The 22435-nt window shown below is 43.1% G+C and overlaps 1 protein-coding gene across 1 annotated transcript in view; it reads left to right on the top strand.

The window, feature by feature from the left end:
• Nucleotides 1-637: 637 nt before the first annotated feature.
• cstf3 (cleavage stimulation factor, 3' pre-RNA, subunit 3) overlaps nt 638-22435 on the top strand; it is a 32584-nt gene continuing 10786 nt past the window's right edge. The window contains exons 1-4 of the mRNA XM_056278340.1: nt 638-833; nt 2908-3012; nt 3197-3292; nt 9421-9453. Coding sequence (XP_056134315.1) covers nt 807-833; nt 2908-3012; nt 3197-3292; nt 9421-9453 — 261 coding nt within the window. The 5' untranslated portion in view covers nt 638-806. The remainder of the gene's footprint in view (nt 834-2907; nt 3013-3196; nt 3293-9420; nt 9454-22435) is intronic.

The raw sequence follows: 22435 nt of genomic DNA, 5'->3' as shown, positions 1-22435 counted from the left end.
TTGCGATCGGTTGCGGCTGCGAATTCGCCGGTCAAAGTTCACCAAAATTGAACTCCACGCGAGCGGAGACGCGAGGTTCCTTCGCCACCGGAAGCGAATTGTTTTTTTTTTATTTGCCTGTCATTGCCCTGCCTCTGAGCAACCTTCATAGGAATGAACGGGGGCCCGCCTCAAACGCTGTAGTTTGTTTTTGTTTTGTTTTTTTAAACAAATTCAGTTAACATTAATACAGGAAAAAGACACACACAAAGCAGTCATTAATACATAAAAATAACATAAGATTTTTCTGAATGAAAAGCATATAATAAAAACACAAATAAACAGTTTTGAAGCTTTCTTGTTTTGTTTGTTGTTTTGTTTTTTTTAGTCATACATAGTGTTTATGTGCCGTTTCCGACGCTACTGTTCCCTTTGTACGGCCATGCTGCTTATGACACTGGTGCGATTTTTTTTCACACCCGCAATTCGCGAAGAACCGCCTTACTCGCCATCTGATTGGCTAGTACTCGTTGCCTCCGTTGGTTAGGGTGGGGTTAGGATTAGTCAATCGGAGGCACCGTAAGGGGCGGGTGTTCCTGGAGTGCGGGTACAGAAAAAATATCGCATTTGGAAGTCAGAAAAATCGGCCGGCGCCATTTTGAAAGAGCTAGACGGAGCCGCCGGCAGCGAGCAATGACCAACTTCGCCGTTAAGCTATGCTAATTACTTAGCCGTTTTTTTATTTTTATTTTTTTTCTTAAAGCGTTATATTCTGTACTTTAAGGCCAACTGCCGTCGATTTTTGTGTTTAGATTATACCTCCAGTCATGTCTACCGATGGCCCAGCCGACCAGGTAACCCTAGATAATAATGCAAAAACGTAGCCAGTGAGCTAATTGAGGAGCTAGGTTAGCTAAAAGCTAACGGTAGCATTAGCTAGCTCCAACAATGTCTGACACTGCGGTGCGGTCCGTTAGGCCTCGTTCTACACTTAAGCTAGCTAGTTGAGTATTGCTGCAGTGTAGGCCTGATCAAGTTGCAATCGTTCGTAAGGTTGACACTACGATTAACGATTTACCATTAACGATTTCTTCATGATTGACGCTGTAGAGATTTCAGTGTTGATATTTCGTAGCTATTTTAGATAAACGTGTTTATTTGGCAAACATCCACGTAAGACCAACCAGGTATTCCGTTGCTCGCAGTATCTGTTGGCGTTCATGTTTTCTTCCATGTTAATCATTACAATATACACTTGCTTAACCATACAACTGCATGACCCTATTTACGACGATATGCTCATATTTTTATTATTATGCAGGCAGTGTTTGGATAAAACGTGCGCTTTTCGCCAACTCGATGCGCCATGCACAGCACATGTTACTGTAATTGCTAAAAATGTTCAAAATGCCATAACGTGTCCACTAGTGCATATACTTCTTTTGTTATAGTAGTTCAGTCATGCTCACTTCCGAGTTGATGTTTACACTCAGACCGTTTAGTTACGTCATGGTGCCACTTTGTTATCGACGTTCATAAAGCAGGAGAGCCATATGCTAGCGAAGTTATTAATGTAGTCTAACGTTAGACTATCTCATGCTAAACATTAGGTCTTTCGTTTTTTTTTATTGTGTTCCATAAAGTGTCATTGAGCGCTCTGAAAGGCGCCCACAAATAAAATGTATTATTATTATTATTGTTAAAATTAAAATGGATGTTCAGTAATCCAGGTAAGGAAATCAAAGAAAGTTGAATCAGTTCATCTGTACACAACGTTTAGTGGGAGAAACGTATCACTCATCTAAGTGACTTCAGTCTCAACTGAATGCAGGTATTCCCACCCTTATAAACAATATAGTGACATAATGAGCGGTTTCATGCAAATTGCCGTGACCATTAACTAGAGTTACAATGGCAATGTGTACTATTCACGGAGGATTGGGGAATAGTTGCAATCACAGCATTGTAAAATGGCGACAGGTGTACTCTTGGGTCCGTGACTTGTACATCGGGAAAACCAAACAGATGCTGGCCTAGTGGATGGCAAGACACAGAGGAGCTAAACTAATAAATGTAGTAGGCAGGATTGGGGGATGGATAAAATCCTCATTCTAGGGTTATGTACTTTTGCATTATGATATCTATATATATTGTGTCATATGGTAATTTTCTTTAAAAAAAACCCCAATAAGAAATGTTTATGAATGGAATAGCCAGATGGACTGTATTTTTTTGCTAATCCAGCAAATTAAATACTTTACAGGATTAAAGTACTTCATCACATTGATGCAAAAAGTCATATTATAATCAGTGGTTGGCAGCACTTGCCTCACCGCAAGAAGGTCCTGGGTTCGAATCCCAGGCCGTCCCATGTCCTTTTTGTGTGGAGCTTGCATGTTCTCCCCATGTCTGCATGTGTTTCCTTCGGGTGCTCCAGTTTCCTCCCACCATCAAAAAAAAAAAAAAGAAGATGCATGTTAGGGTTAATACTCCTGCCTGTGTCCCTGACCAAGGCAATGGAAAGAAGAGCTGGAGTTGGTCCCCAAGTGCTGCAGCTGCCTACTGCTTCTATACAATAGGATGGGTTAAAAGCAGAGAACAAATTCTATTGTAACCTGTAAAATGATGACAATTGGGGCTTTCTTCTTAATGGTCACGGCAATTTGCATATGAAGCCAATCATTGTTTTTGGTCATTAATGCCACTATTGTTTAGAAAGGTGGGGATACCTGCAGTCAGTGAAACTGAAGAGGTCAGTTGGATGAGTGATGAAAGGTTTCTCTCAAAAGTTGTGTCCAGATGAACTGATTCAACTTTCTCTGACTAAACATCAGGTGTTAATTTGTGGTGAGATCTTTTATGCTCCAATTGTTCTTTTGTCATTCTGCATTGTAACATTTTACCTTTATGTTTTATGTTCTGCTATAGGGAGCAGCAGAGTATATTCCAGAGAAGGTGAAGAAGGCAGAAAAGAAGTTGGAAGAAAACCCATATGACCTTGACGCTTGGAGCATTCTGATTCGAGAAGCACAGGTTTAGTGACACAGGGTTGCATTCCTGGGGTTATTGATTTTGGGATTAGGGTGGTGGTGGTGGGTGGGATGAAAAGGGCTGTGTTATGGTTAAATTTTGAACTATCTGACATCATTTTCACACAGGACTGCTTCATCTAATGTTGATTAGCGTAAATGTAACTACATGTCCCCCCCCTCCTTAGAACCAACCAATAGATAAAGCAAGGAAGACATATGAGCGGCTTGTCACCCAGTTCCCAAGTTCTGGCAGATTCTGGAAACTATTCATTGAAGCTGAGGTTATTACTCTTTATTTATCTTGTGTGCATGGCTGGGTATTTTCGAGCACGATCAACAATGTGAATTTCACACAAACAAAATGTTTCCAATGAATGAAATTTAAAGTCACAATCCTTAATTGAGCCTTTGGCCCTAGTCTGATATGACATAGATTTTGCCTATTATTTGACAGCTGTTTATGGCCGAAAATCATTTTTTACTGTTTTGACCCACAGCTGTACATGTCAGAAGTTTCATAAGATAAACAGTATCCTGAATAAACTTGATGCATTGCAGTGTGTAGAAAACCGAAAAAATTAATGTTGGGTAGCGATACAGCCTAAAGTAGTGGATTATCGATATGGTAGATCATCATAATCACCAGCCTGTAGAGCTTGTTTTTTGAGCTCTGGAAGGATTGTGCCTTTAAACATCAAGGAAGGGAAAATTAGTCCTAACATCTCTTCAGTAAACAGTCTGCTTATGTTCCCGGGATTTAAAAATATATTCTGCGCCATTTTAAATGAGGTAAAGTGCATATGTTGCATGTTTGATCTGCAACAGTATTAAAACTATTTTTATAGTATTGGAGTGCATTAGCCTTTTATTCATTTGTCGTGTCTATTTATTGCCTCCTGTGTCATTTCTTTGGGGTAATTTTTGTTTTAAACAAATACACTATAAAAAAAAAAAGCTATGTTCATGTGACCCATTGGCGCAAACTCTTTCCTCAGGTCAGTTCTCCCCACCCCTCAAATAAAAACAACTTTGATTGCTTAAATTCTGTTTATCTTAATGCAAGCTCCAACTCCTCTCCTCATGCAGTCCATCTCTCTTGTGTACTGCATTTTTTATTTGGGCATAGTGAATTTTATGAGACGCTTGATATTAAACATTGTAATCAGTATAAAACAAAGTGATTGCTCCAAATTCAGCAGCAGTTGTTTTCCTGACTGTGTAGGGCAGAGTTCAAGAGACTGATATTGCCAGTTAATGATCACAACTAACACATGGTGCCATTTGATCATAAGACTTTGATCAAACACAACATCCAGACAGTTGCATAATAACTAAAGTCAACACTTTAGTTGATACATACATGAAACTAGAATTAGTCTAGTGCAGGGATGGCTAACCATGTGCCATGGAGAACCATGTGTGTGCAGGTTTTCCTTCCAGCTGGACTCCACACCAGGGGATTTCACTGTTAAGCAACCCTTCAACCAAAGCAGAAGAATGTATCAGTGAAGTCACCTGGTGTGGAGTCTGGTTAGAATGAAAACCTGCATACACATGGCTCTTCATGGCACATGGTTAGCCACCGCTGGTCTAGTGTGAATGCTCACTGAAGTATGGCACAGGGAGTGTAACATTGTACCCTCTGTGTTGGTAAATGCACTATTTTCAGAATCACAGGAAGTTGAATCAGTCTACGCCCGTCATGGATGGGTAGACTGAAGAGAGAAATGCTGAGCCCAGATGAACTGATTCAACTTTCTGTAATTTTCTTACCTGGATTATTGAGCATGCATAAATACTATTTTCAGAAAATTATTGCCCACTTAGCCTTTCCTAGATCAAAAATCTTAAGTGCCCAGACCCCAAGCTCTGCTTTTTTTCACAGGATTTTTTTTATTACAGTGAATATCATATCTGGTATCAAAACAGATGTATCAAAGTTGAATCAATTCATCTGGACAAGGTGTTTATTGAGAGAGAAACGTTTCATCGCTCATCTAAGTGACCTGTTCAGTCTCAACTAACTGTAGGTATCCCCACCCTTATACAGTGGCATAACAACCAAAAAAGGAGCGGTTTCATATGCAAACTGCCATGAGCATTAACTAGAGTTTCAATGGCCATGTGTACTATTCACAGAGGATTTGGGAATGGATGCAATCACAGCGCAGCACGGTGGCGCAGTGGTTAGCGCGGTCACCTCACAGCAAGAAGGTCCTGGGTTTGAGCCCCGGGGTAGTCCAACCTTGTGGGTCATCCTGGGTCGTCCTCAGTGTGGAGTTTGCATGTTCTCCCTGTGTCTGCGTGGGTTTTCTCCAGGGGCTCCGGTTTCCTCTCACTGTCCAAAGACATATAAGTCAGGTGAATTGGCCGTTCTAAATTGTCCCTAGGAATGAATGTATGTGGGTCAGCCCTGTGATAGCCTGGCGGCTTATCCAGGTTGTCTACCCGCCTGCCGCCTGATGACTGCTGGAAATAGGCTCCAGCATCCCCGCGACCCTGAGAGCAGGATAAGCGGTTAAGATAATGGATGGATGGATGCAATCACAGCATTGTAAGATGGCGACAGATGTACTCTTAGCCCCCCCCCCCCCGGTTCAGGGATGGTCGTTCCCTCTTCACATAGACGGCTTCTTTGACTGTACAAACCAGCATTCCTCCCTATCAAGAATGTGCACATCCTTGGTTGCAAGTACATCACAATTTTACATTGCTGTGATTGCAACCTTTCCTCAATCCTCTGTGAATAGTACACATTGCCATTGAAACTCTAGTTAATGCTCACGGCTGTTTGCATATGAAACCGAACGTTGTTTTCGGCTGTTATGCCACTGTATTGTTTATAAAGGTGGGGATACCTGCAGTCAGTTGAGACTGAAGAGGTCACTTAGATGAGTGGTGAAAAGTTTCTCTCAGTAAAAGTTGTGTCCAGATGAACTGATTCAACTTTGATTTTCTTACCTGGAATATTGAGCATTTATAAAGACAAAAAAAATGTAGTTAAAATTAATTAATTGTTGAAATTTGTTAGGGATTGTTCGGGGATTGTTATTCAAAATAGGCGGACTGACCCCCAAGTCTTGGTAAGTATGTGTGAATAGGTTTAGGTAATTTTTCCCATAGTGGGCAGAAAAGATTTTAGTTTTATTTTATTTAGCATATACCTTTTTAGAACTACAATGCCAAAACATCTATCATGTCAGCCCCATGAAACTTTTAACAATGCAAGCTATCATCCCCTTATCCCTTTAAAGACAATCTTATCCCACTGACACAGTTCTTCCAAATTACATTGTGATTTCCTCCAAGGGTTGGAGTAAAAAGGCTAACTCAGATTGTGAAGACTTACACAAACCTTCCATGTTTTATTATAGATTCAGAGTATAAGATGCATGCATGCAGAGAATATCCTCAGCCTTTTCCCATTTTTTTAAATAGTCACAGCTGTAGTAGTAGAACAAATCTAGACAAAGTGAACCATAGTATTCATGGTAGATAATCTCGTGAATTTGTGGGTATGCATTTTTGACTGGGTAGATTTGCTTTTACATAAAGTTGAAATACAAGCTTGTGACATTTTCATTCTTTCACGGAACATGCCATTAGTTTGTGATTTAATCCCCTTCATGGAAATAGTGGTATACTTGAATACTACGTAAACCATTCTTACAAAAAGGTCATACAACTTTTTTTTAAATAAATACAACTTTTGTTGTAAAATGTTCAAACGCTGCCCATAATTTAAAACTGAATGATGAAATCCTCTTTTTTTTTCTTCTTCTCATCAAATTGGCAAGAGGGCAGGACTTATACCATCTTCCTGGTGGGTGGTAATACATGACTACTCTTTCTGCCTCATATTCCTCAGTAGCCTTTTAATTTACCCCAATTTAGATTTTTGCCCAGTCTACAAGGCTTAGTCTCTCTTCTCTGATTCATTCCATTTTAGTTACTCTTGTCATTTTACAAAATTGTTTGACCAAATTGTGTAGTTTTCACCGAGTACTAATAACTTACCAATACTTGAGCATACAGTAGCTGTGTTAGGCCTGAAACTAATCCCTAGGCAGTGTCAATTCTCTGGTTGTCTTTGATTTTTTTTTTTTTTTCTGGGAACACAATGGCACAATAGTAGGCATTATTATGGTTTCAGAATGTAAACTCAATATGTCCATTATAATCAACCTTTTAATTCAATAGTGTATTTGTAGTATTAAATCCAATATTCAGGGTTGATTTCATGCTGATCTTAGTTCTGTGGTATGAAGATAGGGGTTCAGATGCACACGTGGGAGGCCTTCTTTCATCCAGACTAACTTAGTTCTGTGAACATTTTGCATGATTTTGAAGGGGGTCTGTCTTTTAAGTGAACATTATTTTAAACACTCAGATTTTAGTAATTATCAAGGTATTTGCCTTCATTTTGTTTTCAAGCAACTATTTCTGCACATAGAAATGGTGCGTTGATCCACAGTCCACATATGTTCCCTCAATTTATTTTCAGGGGTGAGTTGATAACCATGTGCAATAAAAGTCACTATAGAATTTGTGCCTTGTGAATCATTGCATCTTTGTGTCTTTATCAAAACAGCAAAGGCAGATTAAGATAGCTTTTCCTGTATGCTGGCTGTGTATAACCCCACAATTTCCAATACTTTTAGGCCTGCTTTGATATGGAAGCGGATTATTTGCTTTAAAAGGAATGTCCCACAGCACCAGCCTTCTCGCTTTTCAAGAGATGTCCCTGTTGCCATGCTGTGGTACTTTGTGTGAATTTGTTTTTGGAAAGTTTTAAGTTCTTGGTTCCATTCCATTTTCAAGGAAAAGGCTGCAATTTTCTTATACTTTCTAAAGAGAAGTAGGTTTTGTTAATGAGGATTCAGTCATTTTATCAAGCTTAAGCCTTATAGAAAAGTGTGTTTAGGTGACTGGAACTAGTTTAGCGGATATACACGGTATACAAGTCAGGTTCAAACAGCCTCCCTAAGTTCTCTAGGGAATGTCTGCAGCAGTCTACGCCATATTACGCCTCGCTGTAATTCACCTTAATGAATGATGTTACCCAATAATGACCTTATTTAATGTTTTATGAGTCAGGTTAAAAGGCAGTCTTGATAAGCTCACCCTCAGAAAGAACAACCAAGTGTGCATGGCATAAAGTGGAATACATTGTAGATTTCTCAGTAATTGGATAAATATTGCATTTTTAAAGATTTTAAAATATTTCTTGATAATGGCAATGTCATTCATTTAAATTTGATAATTTTCTAGGTTGCTTCTCAATGTAATGCTAGTAGGTGTCGGTTTGCTTTTGCTGGATCATGCTGAGCCAACTCAACAGTTGCGCCAAGACACAGAGAGGCTTTAATTGGTGTCCCATCCCTGTAGATTTATTACTTATTTAACATTAGGATATTTCTTGGTAATGGCAATGTCATTCATTTAAAATTGATCATTTTCTAGCTTGCTTCTCACTGTAATGTTAGTAGGTGTCAGTTTGCTTTTGCTGGATCACGCTGAGCCAACTCAACAGTTGCACCAAGACACAGAGGGGCTTTAATTGGTGTCCCATCCCTGTAGATTTATTACTTATTTAACATTTGGGACCTTGATTGTTAGCAGATGTTAAAGTTCTCTCGTGTAATGTTATTCTGTTATTACTGAGTTTATTGGCCTACTTCTAATATGGCACATTGTTTGAGGCTTGGCAGCAGTATTGGCCAAAATATTGCAAAACAAGCCCTGCTGATTTGCCACTATTTCCTTGCAATTTAACCAGAATGAATTTTCAATTCGGGCTCTTATTAGAATTGTCTTGTCTGTATTTGTGTGTTGTTGTTTTTTTTTGGAGGGGGGGTACTACAAAGGACTTGAGATAGCCATGGCATAGTGGCCTCCCTGTGTTTGGTCCTCCTTTATGGCAGGCGGCAACTTTTTCCTGTTTGCATTGTAGGGTGCTACAATGCTTTTCTACTTATCATCAGGAAGCCATATAAAAGCAATTGATGCAGTAATATTTTGGGAACACACTGAAATGAGACTCCGACAGAATTTTTGTATCGGTGTTAGCCGTTGGACACCAGTTTTTTTTTGGGAGGGTATTGCGTTATTCTTCAAAATGCCTTCTTTTTTTTATTTTCAGCCTGGATTCCATACTTTTTCCACAGAATTATTTTCTGTATGGCTTAGCTGCAGGTGTTTTATTTGTGGGTTATGTGGCACAAATAATGCAAAGAGAATAAACCCCTTAACTTACAAATGCAATTTGTCATTCTTGTGTGAATTTCACTTTGTTGATCTGTGAGGGATTGTGTGTGTGAAAGAAGTCAAGTTTGCATGAATGCATGTTTTGAGACATAAATGAGAGAAGACTTTTGAATTAACGTTGCATTTACACTCTTATTCACAGATCAAGGCTAAAAACTATGACAAGGTAGAGAAGGTAAGTGTCAAACACACAAGTCTTACTTGTAAATAAAAGGGGCTAGCAATTTTTTTGTCTTTTTTTACTTAAGCATTGAGTAGTTTTGGCCACAGTGGGTTGTCAGATGGGTCTTTGATTACAGTTCTTACAAGTGTAATAACTGCCAATCGCTTTACACTCCTGATTATACTAATCCATGCATATGAAAAGCTCTAGACGTGAACTCCTTGTTGATAGTTTCCTTTGGTCTTATGATTTCTGCCATATTCATTTTATTGCAGCAGTCAATGAGCCTTTAATGGCTTTAATGTAAGCCATTTATAAATCTTTTCAAAGGCTCCTAAAACCACAAACAGCTGAAAGCTTGTACATTTGAGACAATTCGGTCAATTTATAACCGAACAGTATCTGTGAATGTAATTAAAAATAATGGAAGGTTTCGATTATCTCAATTTAGATTTGAATACTTGAGCCAAAACATTAAAACCACTGACAGGTAAGTGAATAGCATTGATTCTCTTGTTAGAATGGCACCTGTCAAAGGGTGGGATATATTAGACAGCAAGTGAACATTTCAGTTCTTGAAGTTGATGTGGGAAGCAGGAAAAATGGGTAAGCATAAGGATCTGAACAAATTTTATAAGGGCCAAATTGTAGCTATAACCACTGGGTTAGAGCATCTCCAAAATGGCAAGTCTTTTGGGGTGTTCCTGGTATGCAGTGGTCAGTATCTACTGAAAGCAGTCCAAGGAAGGACAATGGTGAACTGGCAACAGGGTCATCGGTGCCCAAGGCTTACTGATGCACATGGGAAGCAAAGTCTAGCTCGTCTGGTTCGATCCCACAGAAGAGCTACTGTAGCTCAAATTGCTGAAAAAGCTAATGCTGGCTATGATAGACCGGTGTCAGAACACAGTGCATTGCAGCTTGATGCGTATGGGGCTGCATAGCTGCAGGCTGATCATAGTGCCCATTATGACCTGTCCACTGTCGAAAGCACCTACAATGGGCATGTGAGCGTCAGAACTGGTCCTTGGAGCATGTGGACGGCCGGATGCATATACATCATTTACCTGGGAAGAAATGGCACCAGGATGCGCTATGGGAAGAAGGCAAACCGGCAGAAGCAATGTGATGCTCTGGGCAATGTTCTGCTGGGAAACCTTGGGTCCTGGCATTCATGTGGATGTTACTTTGATGTGTACCACCTACCTAAACATTGTTACAGACCAAGTACACTACATCACGGCAACAGTGTTCCCTGATGGCAGCAGCTGCTTTCAGCAAGATAATGGGCCCTGCCACACTGCAAAACATTGTTGCATGCTGGGATAGGCTCCAGCCCCCCAGATCTCGATCTGATCGAGCATCCGTGGGATGTGCTGGAAAAACAAGTGCGATCCATGGATGCCCCACCTCGCAACTTGCTTTTGATTTAATTTTGATTTTATTTGCACATATAAAACAAAGCAGCAAAAACACAACAACAAAAGAAAATAAGCAAGATTGTGAAGGTGGTATTAAAAAAGAAGAAAAAAAACCTAGGGGCTTATAGAAGGAATTTCACCTAAACATGAGCAAATACAAAAGTATGTTATCCACAAAGGTAAACAAGCAAGCAAACAAAATAACAAAGGCAAACATAAAATAAGCAACATAAATCAAGCAAAAACATAAAATAATATAGTTAGTGTGTGGTGTGTGCGTTTGCATATGTGCGTCTGAGCATGCGCGTTCGGTCAACTCATTACGATGGGGGGGGGGGGTCAAAGGGGGTCAGTTATAATCAAATGTGATCAGTTTGGATAGTTTGGTTCATCACACAGAACCTAAGCTTATATTTGAAGTTCTTGAATGAGGTAGACTGAAATACAATTTGAATGTAACTTCTGTAGCTGAGCCCCCTTATATCTAATAGAAAACTGACAACCCAGTACAAAACATTGGGAGGTGTAACCATTTGGCTTGTCTTGTATTATAGGTATGTACATCACAGTTAGGCTGAAAGGATACTTTACAAGACATGGGAAGCAGGCTGATACAAAATTTTAAAACCAAAATACTAGTTTGATATGTATTTCTGTTGAAAATTGACAGAATATTGAGCCGATTGAAGAGAGGGTCTGAGTGTTCTGCCCTGCTGCTAAATGTGGCAGTTCTACAGAACCTTTTTTATAAAATATAAAGCTTATGAAGGTGAGTGGGATAATTACCCCCCCCCACCAAATGATATTACAGTATATGAGGTAAAGATAAATTAAAGAGTTAATAAACAAATCTGATTCCAGAAAGTTGAATAGGTTCAAAAACTTCTAATGAACCGAACTTTGAATTTTGCCAGTGACGCCAATAGATTTGGATATTTTATTGCAAACAAACCGAATATGACTCTTCACCAATCAAGACTCCAGGGAAACTTGTGGATGAGACCTGGATCACTGGGTTGCTATACTAGGTTATTACCAATGAAGAAACAAGAATTAGATTTACAATATTTCTTTTTAATGTTAATATGATCAATTTGGATTTTTTAATATTTACAGATTGTATGTTTAATTGGAACCATTTGGAAATTCTTCCTAAATCAAAGTGAGCTTTTGCCATAAGTACAGAGAAATTAGTATGTGAAAGAAATAAATTGGTGTCATCGGCAAAAAGTAATGGGATCATGGGGGATGACACTGCAGCAAAGTCATTGATATAAATAAGGAATAGGAGTGGTCCTAGAATAGAGCTCTCTCAGACTTTGCATGTTGTAGTGGCCCTATCAGATGTCCAGCCATTAATGTTAACAAACTGTTGTCGATTATGAATATAATTGTAAAACCATTTATAAGTGATTCATGTAAAACCATAGAGTAACCAGATTTGGGGTATGATATCATGAGGCATGATAGCTTTAGATAAGTCAATGAATATTCCTAAAGAATATTTGTTATTTAAAGCAGTGTGAATTTTGTCAACCAGTTGAAGCACAGCCATTTCTGTAGAATAATTTTTCCTAAATCCGTACAGGTGTTCATACAGGACTTTTCCACTCCTGTTGATATTTCATGTGAAATAAACATCAGAGATGCTTTGCTACAAGCAGAAACTGCAGGAGCTACTTGAGATGTTGCAAGTTTCTCCTCTTGATGGTATTCCTTAGTGGCAGAGTGGTCAGAGCATTCGTGTTGCAATGAACCCTTCTGCATCTTCAGCAGGTATCTCAGAGTCACAAGCATTTTGCCCCTTAGCCTGTACGCCTCACCTGAGTGGGACAGCAAAGACCAAATTAGCCTTCACCTGCAGAAGGGTTCCAACTGCGGTCTCTCATCAACCACAACCATCTTGAGCTGGTCTCAGCTGTCACGGCTATCTTCCCCAATGGCTTGCTTCAGTTGTTTGGGTTCCGAACCCATCTTCTGTAGGAAATAGCGCACTGATGTTGCTGAGAAACTGCAGCTGCCAATTTCGATAGGAAATAAGGTTGCGTACCATTCCTTTGACAAGATCCTCATCAATCAAATCCTGGTACTTGGCTTTCTTCTGTTGGTGGGAGATGGCTAGCCTGTCCTCCCAGGGCACTGTGAGTTTGGCTACTAAGATGGTTTTTGTGCTGCTGGATAGAAGGACCATGTCTGGTCAGAGTGAGGTTACTGTCACCTCTGCTGGAAAGACAAGTCTCTTCAGGTCCACTTGTATCTCCCAGTTGGAGGCTTTATGCAAAATGGAGCATGGGTTCTTGGCAGTTATTCTTGCCCAAGGAACCTTATCTCTTTCCCTTTGGAAATTGACAACTTCAGGTGGTAATCCCTGGTGTTTATTGGCTTGTGACCCTCTGCAGGTCTATCCATTTGGCAATTTCTGTAAGGACCTTGTCGTGCCTTCACCTTCTCCCAGTGCTTTGGGACATCCAGTCAAGATGTGATTCAGGGTGCAAAGGGTTGCTGCACTCTGCTTGCAGGATGGGTCGTCGTCTTTGCCACAGATCTTTAGATTGTTTGGAGTTTGCAAGAGGTCAGCCACAGGTCATCATTCTATTGTAAACCAATTTCTCCAAAATCTTTGAATGCAAGGACAGAAATAGGGCAGTAGTTGCTAAATGAGCTTTGGTCACAAGATTTAAACACAGGGATTACTGTCGCAATTTTAAGATCATTTGGTATTATTACAGTCTCTAGAGATTTGGAAAATATATAGGTCAATGGCCTGATAATTGACAAACTAGTTATGGTGATCAGACATGACCTGAGCTCATCATCACCAGCTGCAGAATTTCTCATATTGGCAGTGATGTCCATAATTTCCTTCTCAGTAGGAGCATCAAAGCTCTGGAGAGAAGGATAGCAACCTTTCAGGAAGTCAGATGGGGACCCAACAATAGGACTTATCCTCTCTGATAGAACTGAACCACTATTGGCAAAATAATTATTAAAAGCACATGCAATATCAGATGGGTCTCTACTCTATTTTTATCTGCAAACTGGGATGGAACAGTGGCGGAAGCCTTTTTCCTATTGAAGAGCTTATTGACTCCATGTTATTTTGATACTATTTGAAGCCTCATCAAACTTGGTAGTGAAGTATTCTTCTTTGTAATTCAAATTAAGTGGTTGTATTTTTTTCTATATTTCTTATAATTGGCAATGTTAATAGTGGATGGATTTATGATAAATGTCTTATACAATCTATTCTTTGTTAGTGCTGACTTATGGAGACCTGGAGTAAACCAGGGTTTATTGAATGTACTGACTTTTTGTATGCTTACTGGCCAGGGGAAATGCCTGTAAAATACAGAGTTAAATGAGGCTACAAATGACTGATATGCAAGTTCAACATCATCATGAGCGTACACATTTTCTCATGGAACAGCACCAGTCAGCTTTTCAAATCGGTCAGTGTTTCTTTAGTTGCATACTCTGAACCTTGAAGATTTCTCCATTTCCTGTTGCCTGACTGTGGAGGTTGTAGTGAGATGAATTATTGGAAAATGATCAGCTATATCAGAGTAAAGGACGCCAGACCTCCACAGATTACACTCGAAATTTAGAGTGTCATCTCTATGATTATATTGAAATTCATTGTATAAATCTATAGATATACCCCCGCCTGTTCTTCTCATCATACAATGATCTAGAGCATGACTCATCAGTCAACCAAGTTTCTGAAAATGCTATGACTGAAAATTCATGATTAAAGGAAGACAAAAAGTAACAGAGTAGATCATGATTTTTGGAGACACTACGAATGTGTAAATTAAAAGTTGAGAACTGCTTTGTTTGGGGCTTTGGAATATGGCGTAGTACACTTAACTCATTTATACTGAAATAGTCACTGGATACAGATTCTGAAATTAAAGGACTAAAAAATTTTGAATCAGCGGTGTCTGGTTGGCATGGCGGTCTATTATCCTTCTGAAAGTGCCCACTGCCATCAGGGAATACTGTTGCCATGAAGGGGTGTACTTGGTCTGTAACAATGTTTAGGTAGGTGGTACATGGCAAAGTAACATTCACATGAATGCCACTCAAAAGAAATTTCACAAGGCGTGGGGGTCTATTCCGTTGCCTACCAACACAGATCGCCGGATCGAATCCCTGTGTTACCTCCAGCTTGGTCAGGCGTCCCTACAGACACAATTGGCCGTGTCTGCAGATGGGAAGCGGGATGTGGGTATGTGTACTGGTCACTGCACTAGCGCCTCCTCTGGTCGATCGGGGCACCTGTTCGAGGAGGAGGGGAAACTGGGGCGAATAGCGTGATCCTCCCACGTGCTACGTCCCCCTGGCGAAACTCATCACTGTCAGGTGAAAAGAAGCGGCTGGTGACTCCACATGTGATCGGAGGAGGCATGTGGTACTCTGCAGCCATCCCCGGATTGGCAGAGGGGGTGGAACAGCGATCAGGACGGCTTGGAAGAGTGGAGTAATTGGCCGGATACAATTGGGGAGAAAAAAAGGGGATTTTTTTTTAATCAGGATCAAAAGGCTCCATAAAGTTAATGTCACTATACGAGTCCAATTCAAAGGGATTGAAGAGCATATGATTTGAAACAGTTGTCTTCCTATAATCACAGTGACTATCTGCAACCAAACCATCATCATCAACATCATGATGAGGAAATATGGAGACACTGTAAGGGCAGTTTACATATGTATGTTGCTTACTTTTAATCATTGACCACAAATTAGCTATAATATATTTACATTGTCTGACTGGATGCCTGGGGGCTCATGTTTAGAAGGACAAAGGTAGTGTTAAAAGTGCCTCTTTATGTAAATATGGTAGGGGTCTGATAACAGGGAGGTGTGAAAGCCCTTTGAGTGTCATGGGAGGCGGTCCTGGAGGGTCTTGGCAGAAGACAGGATGAGGGAAAAACTAATTATGCACCATTGTAGTGGAAACTACCTCCTCTTCATGACAAAAGAAACTCTGGGTACATATCATTGTAATCGAAACAATGGGCATTGTTCTACTGCATGGTATAAAGAGGGTGTGCTCCGAGATCGAGGCACGCACAAGCATCTGAGTTTGTGTGTCTGTTCATTGAACATATATTAAAGTCGTGCGACAAAACTGTAAGAGATTTTTGTCTTGTTCCTCATATAATGTCAGAGTGGAATTAAATAATTGCCACAACAGACACACTTAGAGCAAGTCCAAGAGCTCCATTTATTCATATCATATTCTTTGATAGGTGTGCATCTCAAGTGGTAACAATTTTTACAGCAAGAACAATAAACAGTTGAGATTGAAAGTGTGTTGTGACAATGATAACAAAGAGAGCTGTAGTCCATCATGGGCGTGGAAGTGCTCATGGGTAGACCAACATACTGAGATACATTTTAGAGTTAATAGGAATGATACTGTGTGTGAATCGTGTCTAATGTTCAGAAGTCAGAGGCTTAGCACTGTTCCACCTAGGCCTCTGTGCTGGTTTCTGGGATGGTGGGTGTACAATGAGTTTGTCACACCGCAGGTCGGCAATCTTCCCCGGCTCTCTGGCAGCCCTCATAGCCGGAAAAAGTTCTTTTCGCTTCTGTCGAACAACTTCAGGGAAATCCTCATCAATGAAGATGCCTGTGCCTTTCAGGGTTTTGGCTTTGCTAAGGACCTCCAGTTTGGCCTTATAATGCAGAATCTTGACAACAATGGACCTGGGTCCGGTGGCGGATGGCAAAAGCTTTCCAGTCCTTTGGGTTCGCTCCAACTCAATTTTGCGATGGTCCATCTGTAGCTTCTCGGACAGCAGCATCTTCACTTTGTCCTCGGAATCAGACCATTTTTTACTGACTTATTCTTTAATACCATCAATGACGACATTGTTGTGTCTAGACTGACCTTAATCACTTCACTGAGTGAAGTGTCTTTTTGCATGCTCATTGAATGAGATGAGACATTTGCAGACTGTATCACCATCTTTCCTGGTATTTTTGCATCTTTGCAGGCGTCACCCCATGTCTTACAGTAGTCTTTAAAATAATGAAATTCCCCATTTTTTGGGGGGGGGGTCCCCCCCCACCAATTGTACCCGGCCAATTACCCCACTCTTCCGAGCTGTCCCGGTCGCTGCTCCACCATCTCTGCCGATCCAGGGAGAGCTACAGACTACCACATGCCTCCTCCGATATATGTGGAGTCACCAGCTGCTTCTTTTCACCTGACAGTGAAGAGTTTTGCCGAGGGGATGTAGTGCGTAGGAGGATCACACCAAGCTGGAGGTAACATGGGGATTCGAACCAGTGATTCCTGTGTTGGGAGGCAACGGAATAGACCTCCACGCCTTGTGAAATTTCTTTTGAGTGGCATTCATGTGAATGTTACTTTGACATGTACCACCTACCTAAACATTGTTACAGACCAAGTACACCCCTTCATGGCAACAGTATTCCCTGATGGCAGTGGGCACTTTCAGAACGATAATGGGCCCTGCCACACTCCAAACTAATTGTTCAGGAATGGTTTGAGGAACATAACAAAGAGACCTTAATCCGATCAAGCATCTGTCGGATATGCTGGAAAAACAAGTCCGATCCATGGAGGCCCCACCTTGCGACTTACAGGACTTAAAGGATCTGCTGCTAACGTCTTGGTGCCAGATACCAGAGGACACCTTCTGAGGTCTTGTGGAGTCCATGGCTCGATGGGTCGGAGCTGTTTTGGCGACCGAGGAGGACCTACACAATATTAGGCAGGTGGTTTTAATGTTTTGGCTGATCGGTGTAAAGTACTTTCAATTTAGCAGTTCTACCGGTAAACCACCCACCAGGGCCAGCTTGACACCTATAACCAAAAACTTTAAACTTTAAAGATTGATGAAGACGGAAAAAAGAAACTTACACATTGTTGTGAAAGGTTGTGTGTTTCAGTTTTTTGACACTGGGTTTTCATGCCTCAGGTAAAATTCTGGTACTGCACTATAGTAAAATAACTTTGGGTTCGCGAAGCGAACCCTAGTTATATGAACAACGACAAAATGGCTGAGAGGGTTATTGCATTGTGACATCATCCACAATAGCTCGCTGGAAAAAAGAAAAACGATGGAGGTGCATTCCCCGTGCCAATCCCGGACAATATGACCCCCTGTGGTCATATGTCCTCCCACCGACCCCGTATTGGCACGCCCACCGGAAGCGCTATTCCTCTTTGTAAGTCGAACCATCTCCAACTAAATGAGCACCACACCTGTGGCCCGGGTAAGAGGAGAACGGCTCTATTCTCAGCCATTTTGTCGTTGTTCATATAACTAGGGTTCGCTTCGCGAACCCAAAGTTACATTTCACGTACTCCAAAATGGCTGAGAGGGTTATTGCATTGAACAACGACAGGATTCGTGCCTCCGTTCCCTAGCCGTCCAATGAACCCTTCAAACCCCTGGTGGGAAGGGGTACGCGTTCTGATGAGAGCATCCTAAGAGGCCTGCTCCAGAACAGCGTCGCAAAACCGACCACACCTTAACGTGCCGGTAATAATGCCGTAAGAAAGTGGTCTCACCACTCCAAACCGCCGCCTGGCGGATGACCTCCCAGTCGATACCTGACAACACAGCTATCGACGTAGCAGTCCCTCGGGTAGAATGCGCCTTCAGCTTAGGAGCTGTTTTACCCGCTTTGGTATACGCCTCCGTAATACCATCCACCAGCCAGTGTGCTAGCCTCTGGGTGGAAAGGGCATAACCTGGTTTGCTCACTCTGTAGGTCAACAGCAGCCTGTCAGACCTATGAATATCTGCTGTGCGCCGCATGTAAATGTGTAAAGCCCATACAGGACACGAGAGGTGCAAGCGTTTCTCATCCCTAGTCACCGGTGACGGATGAAACGCGTGTATCACCACCGGGGCCCTACTCGTCAGGACAGACACAGTTTTGGGCACGAAGCTGGGGTCTGTAAAGAGCGTGACCATCAGATCACCAGAAAACACCATCCCCTTGATGGTGAGTGCAGTGAGCTCACAACCCCTCGCTGCGGTGGTAAGTGCCAAGAGCACAGCCAGCTTAGCCGAGACATAACGCATGTCTGCCGTAGACATGGGTTCAAAGGGATCTTTCTCTAGTGCGCGCAGAACAAGGGAAGCATCCCAAGTTTCAGCTCTCGTAAGCTCCTTAGCTGAGAGCTTCTTAGCACCCAACAGGTACTGTGTCATGAGCGGGTGCGTGAAAACCGTGCTACCCTCGATCTTCCCCCCGGAAGAACGTGAGAGCCGATACACAGACTTTGACCGAGGAGAAAGACCATAGTCTATCACTCCTACAGACCTCCACAAAAGTCAGTATAGGGCCAATCCCTACTGACAAAGGGTCCATGTCGCGTTCAGCGCAAAATTGGTCAAATCGATTCCAGTACCCTTGGTACCTGGAAGACGTGGAGTCTTTACGCCCCGCTAAGATGACACGAATCACTTGCGCACTAAGTCCCATAGCTAAGAGCCTGGCTTTGTAAGCATCCACGCCGCTAATCGGGAGCCTCCTATCCAGGGGCCCTCCCGTAGCAGCCCTCCTGCTTGCGTGAGCGCGTCCGCCCACTCCGGGACGTCGAACCGCTCGCCTACTATCCAGGGCACTATTCGCGGAAACCACGGGGTGCTCGGATCGTACGGGGCCACGAGAACTAACCGACCCCCTGTGCGCTCGAACTTGACCACCAGGTCTAGGAGGCACCTGCGCGGGGGGAATGCGTAAAGCATCTCCTCGGGCCATGGATCTAGTCCAAGCGCGTTGACCCCCAACGGCGCTAGGTCGGACGGGAGCATCGAGTACCAACGAGGGCACTTGTAATTGAGTTTCGATGCGAACAGATCCACTTGAGCTACCCCGAACCTCTCCCAGATCATAGCCACTATGGCTGGGTTGAGGCTCCAATTGTCCGCATGCGGGCCGCCTCTCGAGAGGATGTCCGCTGCTTCGTTGTCCTTCCCAGGAACATGAAGCGCCCTGATTGATAGCGCGTTGCTGTTTACCCAAATCCAAATTTGCATGGCCAACTCTCTGCAACGCTTGGACTTCATACCGCCTTGGCGGTTGATGTAGGCCTTGGCCGTCATGCTGTCTGTCATTATCAGTATGTGACGGCCTACGAGATCCTGAGCGAAATGCTGGATAGCCAGCCAAATCATCTCTGTCTCGCGCGCGTTGATGTGGACCTTCTCCCCAGACGGCCACACTCCTCGCGCTGTTTTGTAGCCAAGGATGGCCCCCTAACCCGAGAGGGACGCATCCGTATAAATCGTTACCTCGGGTCCCCTGGGGCCCATAGGGACCCCAGACATGTCCACGCAGGCTCTGTTTCAGTGGTCTAGGTCCTGCGCTACCACGCGCGGGACCAGGATAAGATGGTTGTTGTACCGGCGTTCGTTGCCGTATTTCAAGAAGTGAACTGCGAACCACAATTGCAGTCTCCTCATGAACAACAGACCTAAAGGAACAACTTGGTGAGCCGATGCCAGAAGGCCCAGCAGCCTCCTGATCATCCGATAAGTGACATATGTCCCCGGGACGAAATGTGCTAACGTGGTCCTGGTGGAATGCCATCTCTCTTGCGTAAGGGTTGCGCGCATGGATACCGTATCCAAACTCAGACCCAGATACGTTGCCTGGCACGAAGGCCATGGCGCGCTCTTCTTTATGTTGATAGTGAAACCCATGTACTCCATGAATTCCATCAACTCCTGAGTATGGAGTATTGCTTGTTCCGGCGACCGGGCCAACACCAACAGGTCGTCTAGGAACCATGCCAAGCGCATACCTTTGCGCATCAACACTCCGAGCGCTGCTTTCACACACCTTGTGAATGTCAGAGGAGAGAGGCGATATCCGAACGGGAGGCATGTGTACTGGTAACACTGACCCCGGTAACAGAACCGAAGATACTTTCTGTGTCTTTCCGCAATCGGACAATGATAGAAAGCATCTTTTAGGTCGACCGAAGTTAGCCAATCGGACTGTGTCACCATTGACAGCAGAACCGGTGTGCATAGCATTTTGAAACTGACCTTCTCTACATACTTGTTGATGGGTTTCAAATCTAGGATTGGGCGCATGCCCCCATCCTTCTTCGGGACCAGAAAGTAACGGCTGTAAAACCCGTCTTCTCTTTCTAGGGGAGGAACCACCGTGATTGCCCCTTTCGAGAGTAACTCTGTGAGTTCGTTGTCTAGGATTTGTGCTTCGGCCACCGACCCCGGTTCCGTATGCACTATTCCCAAGTACGGGGGTACAATACCGTTCTCGAAAAGGATTTGGTGTCCATGGGCTATCTGATCCAAAACAGAAGCCGACGGGACCAATTCCTTCCACCTGTGTAACATGCGTGACAGAGGTCTCGTTGCCTCCTGTACCTTGCTGTTCAGGTAGCGCGCGTAAGTTGCGCGTAAAGGGTCTGGGGAAGCCCCGCCCGCCATGCCCTGCATCCATGGGGGGGGGGGCTTCGTCCTTGTAAAGGAGACCCAGATGGGGGAATTGGCGTTTTGAACCTTTCCAAATTACCATTTGACCCATCAGAGAGACTAAACATTGTCGCATCATAGTCCCCTCCCAGGGGCTCATTTGCGCTCATGTCATTATTATCCAATATTTCCAGCAGGGATGTTATTACATTGTTATCATCATCTTTACCTAAAGATTCAGACAGACAATCAGACTTGCGTTTCAAACCTTTTAAAACGCAATCACCATCATCACCAACACAAAAACTTTTATTCACATTCACAACCTTTGGAATAGAACAAGTAGACTGTGCATCAGAAACCAAAATAAAAGGCGCAGTGTTTAGCCCTGCGCACGCTGTGTCCCCTGAACAAGCGTCTATATCGCCGGAGACGGCTCTGGAATCAGTCTGTTGGTGTGGGTCGTAACATCCTGCCGAAACACGTCACTTGGCAGCTCCCTTCTTGGAAGTGTCTGTGCTGTCCGGCTTGGCCGCTGGATCTGTGGAAGACTGGGAGTTTGGACGTGAGCCCTGTCCACGCCCGCGCCCCACTTTACCACCTCTTTTTGGATAAGTCTCTCTCCATTTCTGCTTGCGCGCAGGCTTGTCCCCCTGCCCTGTGCCCACCGCGGGCTTAGGGGTAGGCGGGTTCTTCATCATCGGGAGAAGCTCCTTGTGCAAGGTTTCGCGCTCGGCCTGGGCGGCCTTGTATTTGTATTTGCCGTCGATACCTGCTGTAGCGATGGCGGCTTTGCTTTGCTCGACGTTTGATAGGCTGCAGAGCTTGCGCATGTACGCCGTTATCATCCCAGCCGTTGAGACGAGTCCAGCTGCGCGTGTACTGGCGTGCCATGCATCACACGCGTAACGATCCACCTGTTGGCCCCACTGCGAAGGGTGTTTGGGAGTATCGCGAGACCCCACCTTGGTGTTAGGGTTGAACGATAAAACGTCCCTCTCTGGTTGCGGAATTTTCCAGTCTTTGTAGTTGAGGTTCCTAACCTCGACTGCTAAGACGTCAACCCCCTTCTGACTGAACTTTGAGGACGATTTAAGTAGCGGATCCGCCTTCGCCCGCTTAAACGCTCGTTCGATG

This window comes from Lampris incognitus, chromosome 4 (assembly GCF_029633865.1).
Source record: "Lampris incognitus isolate fLamInc1 chromosome 4, fLamInc1.hap2, whole genome shotgun sequence".
NCBI lineage: Eukaryota > Metazoa > Chordata > Actinopteri > Lampriformes > Lampridae > Lampris > Lampris incognitus.
Note: the sequence above shows the minus strand (reverse complement) of the source record. Positions and strands in the feature narration are given on the sequence as shown.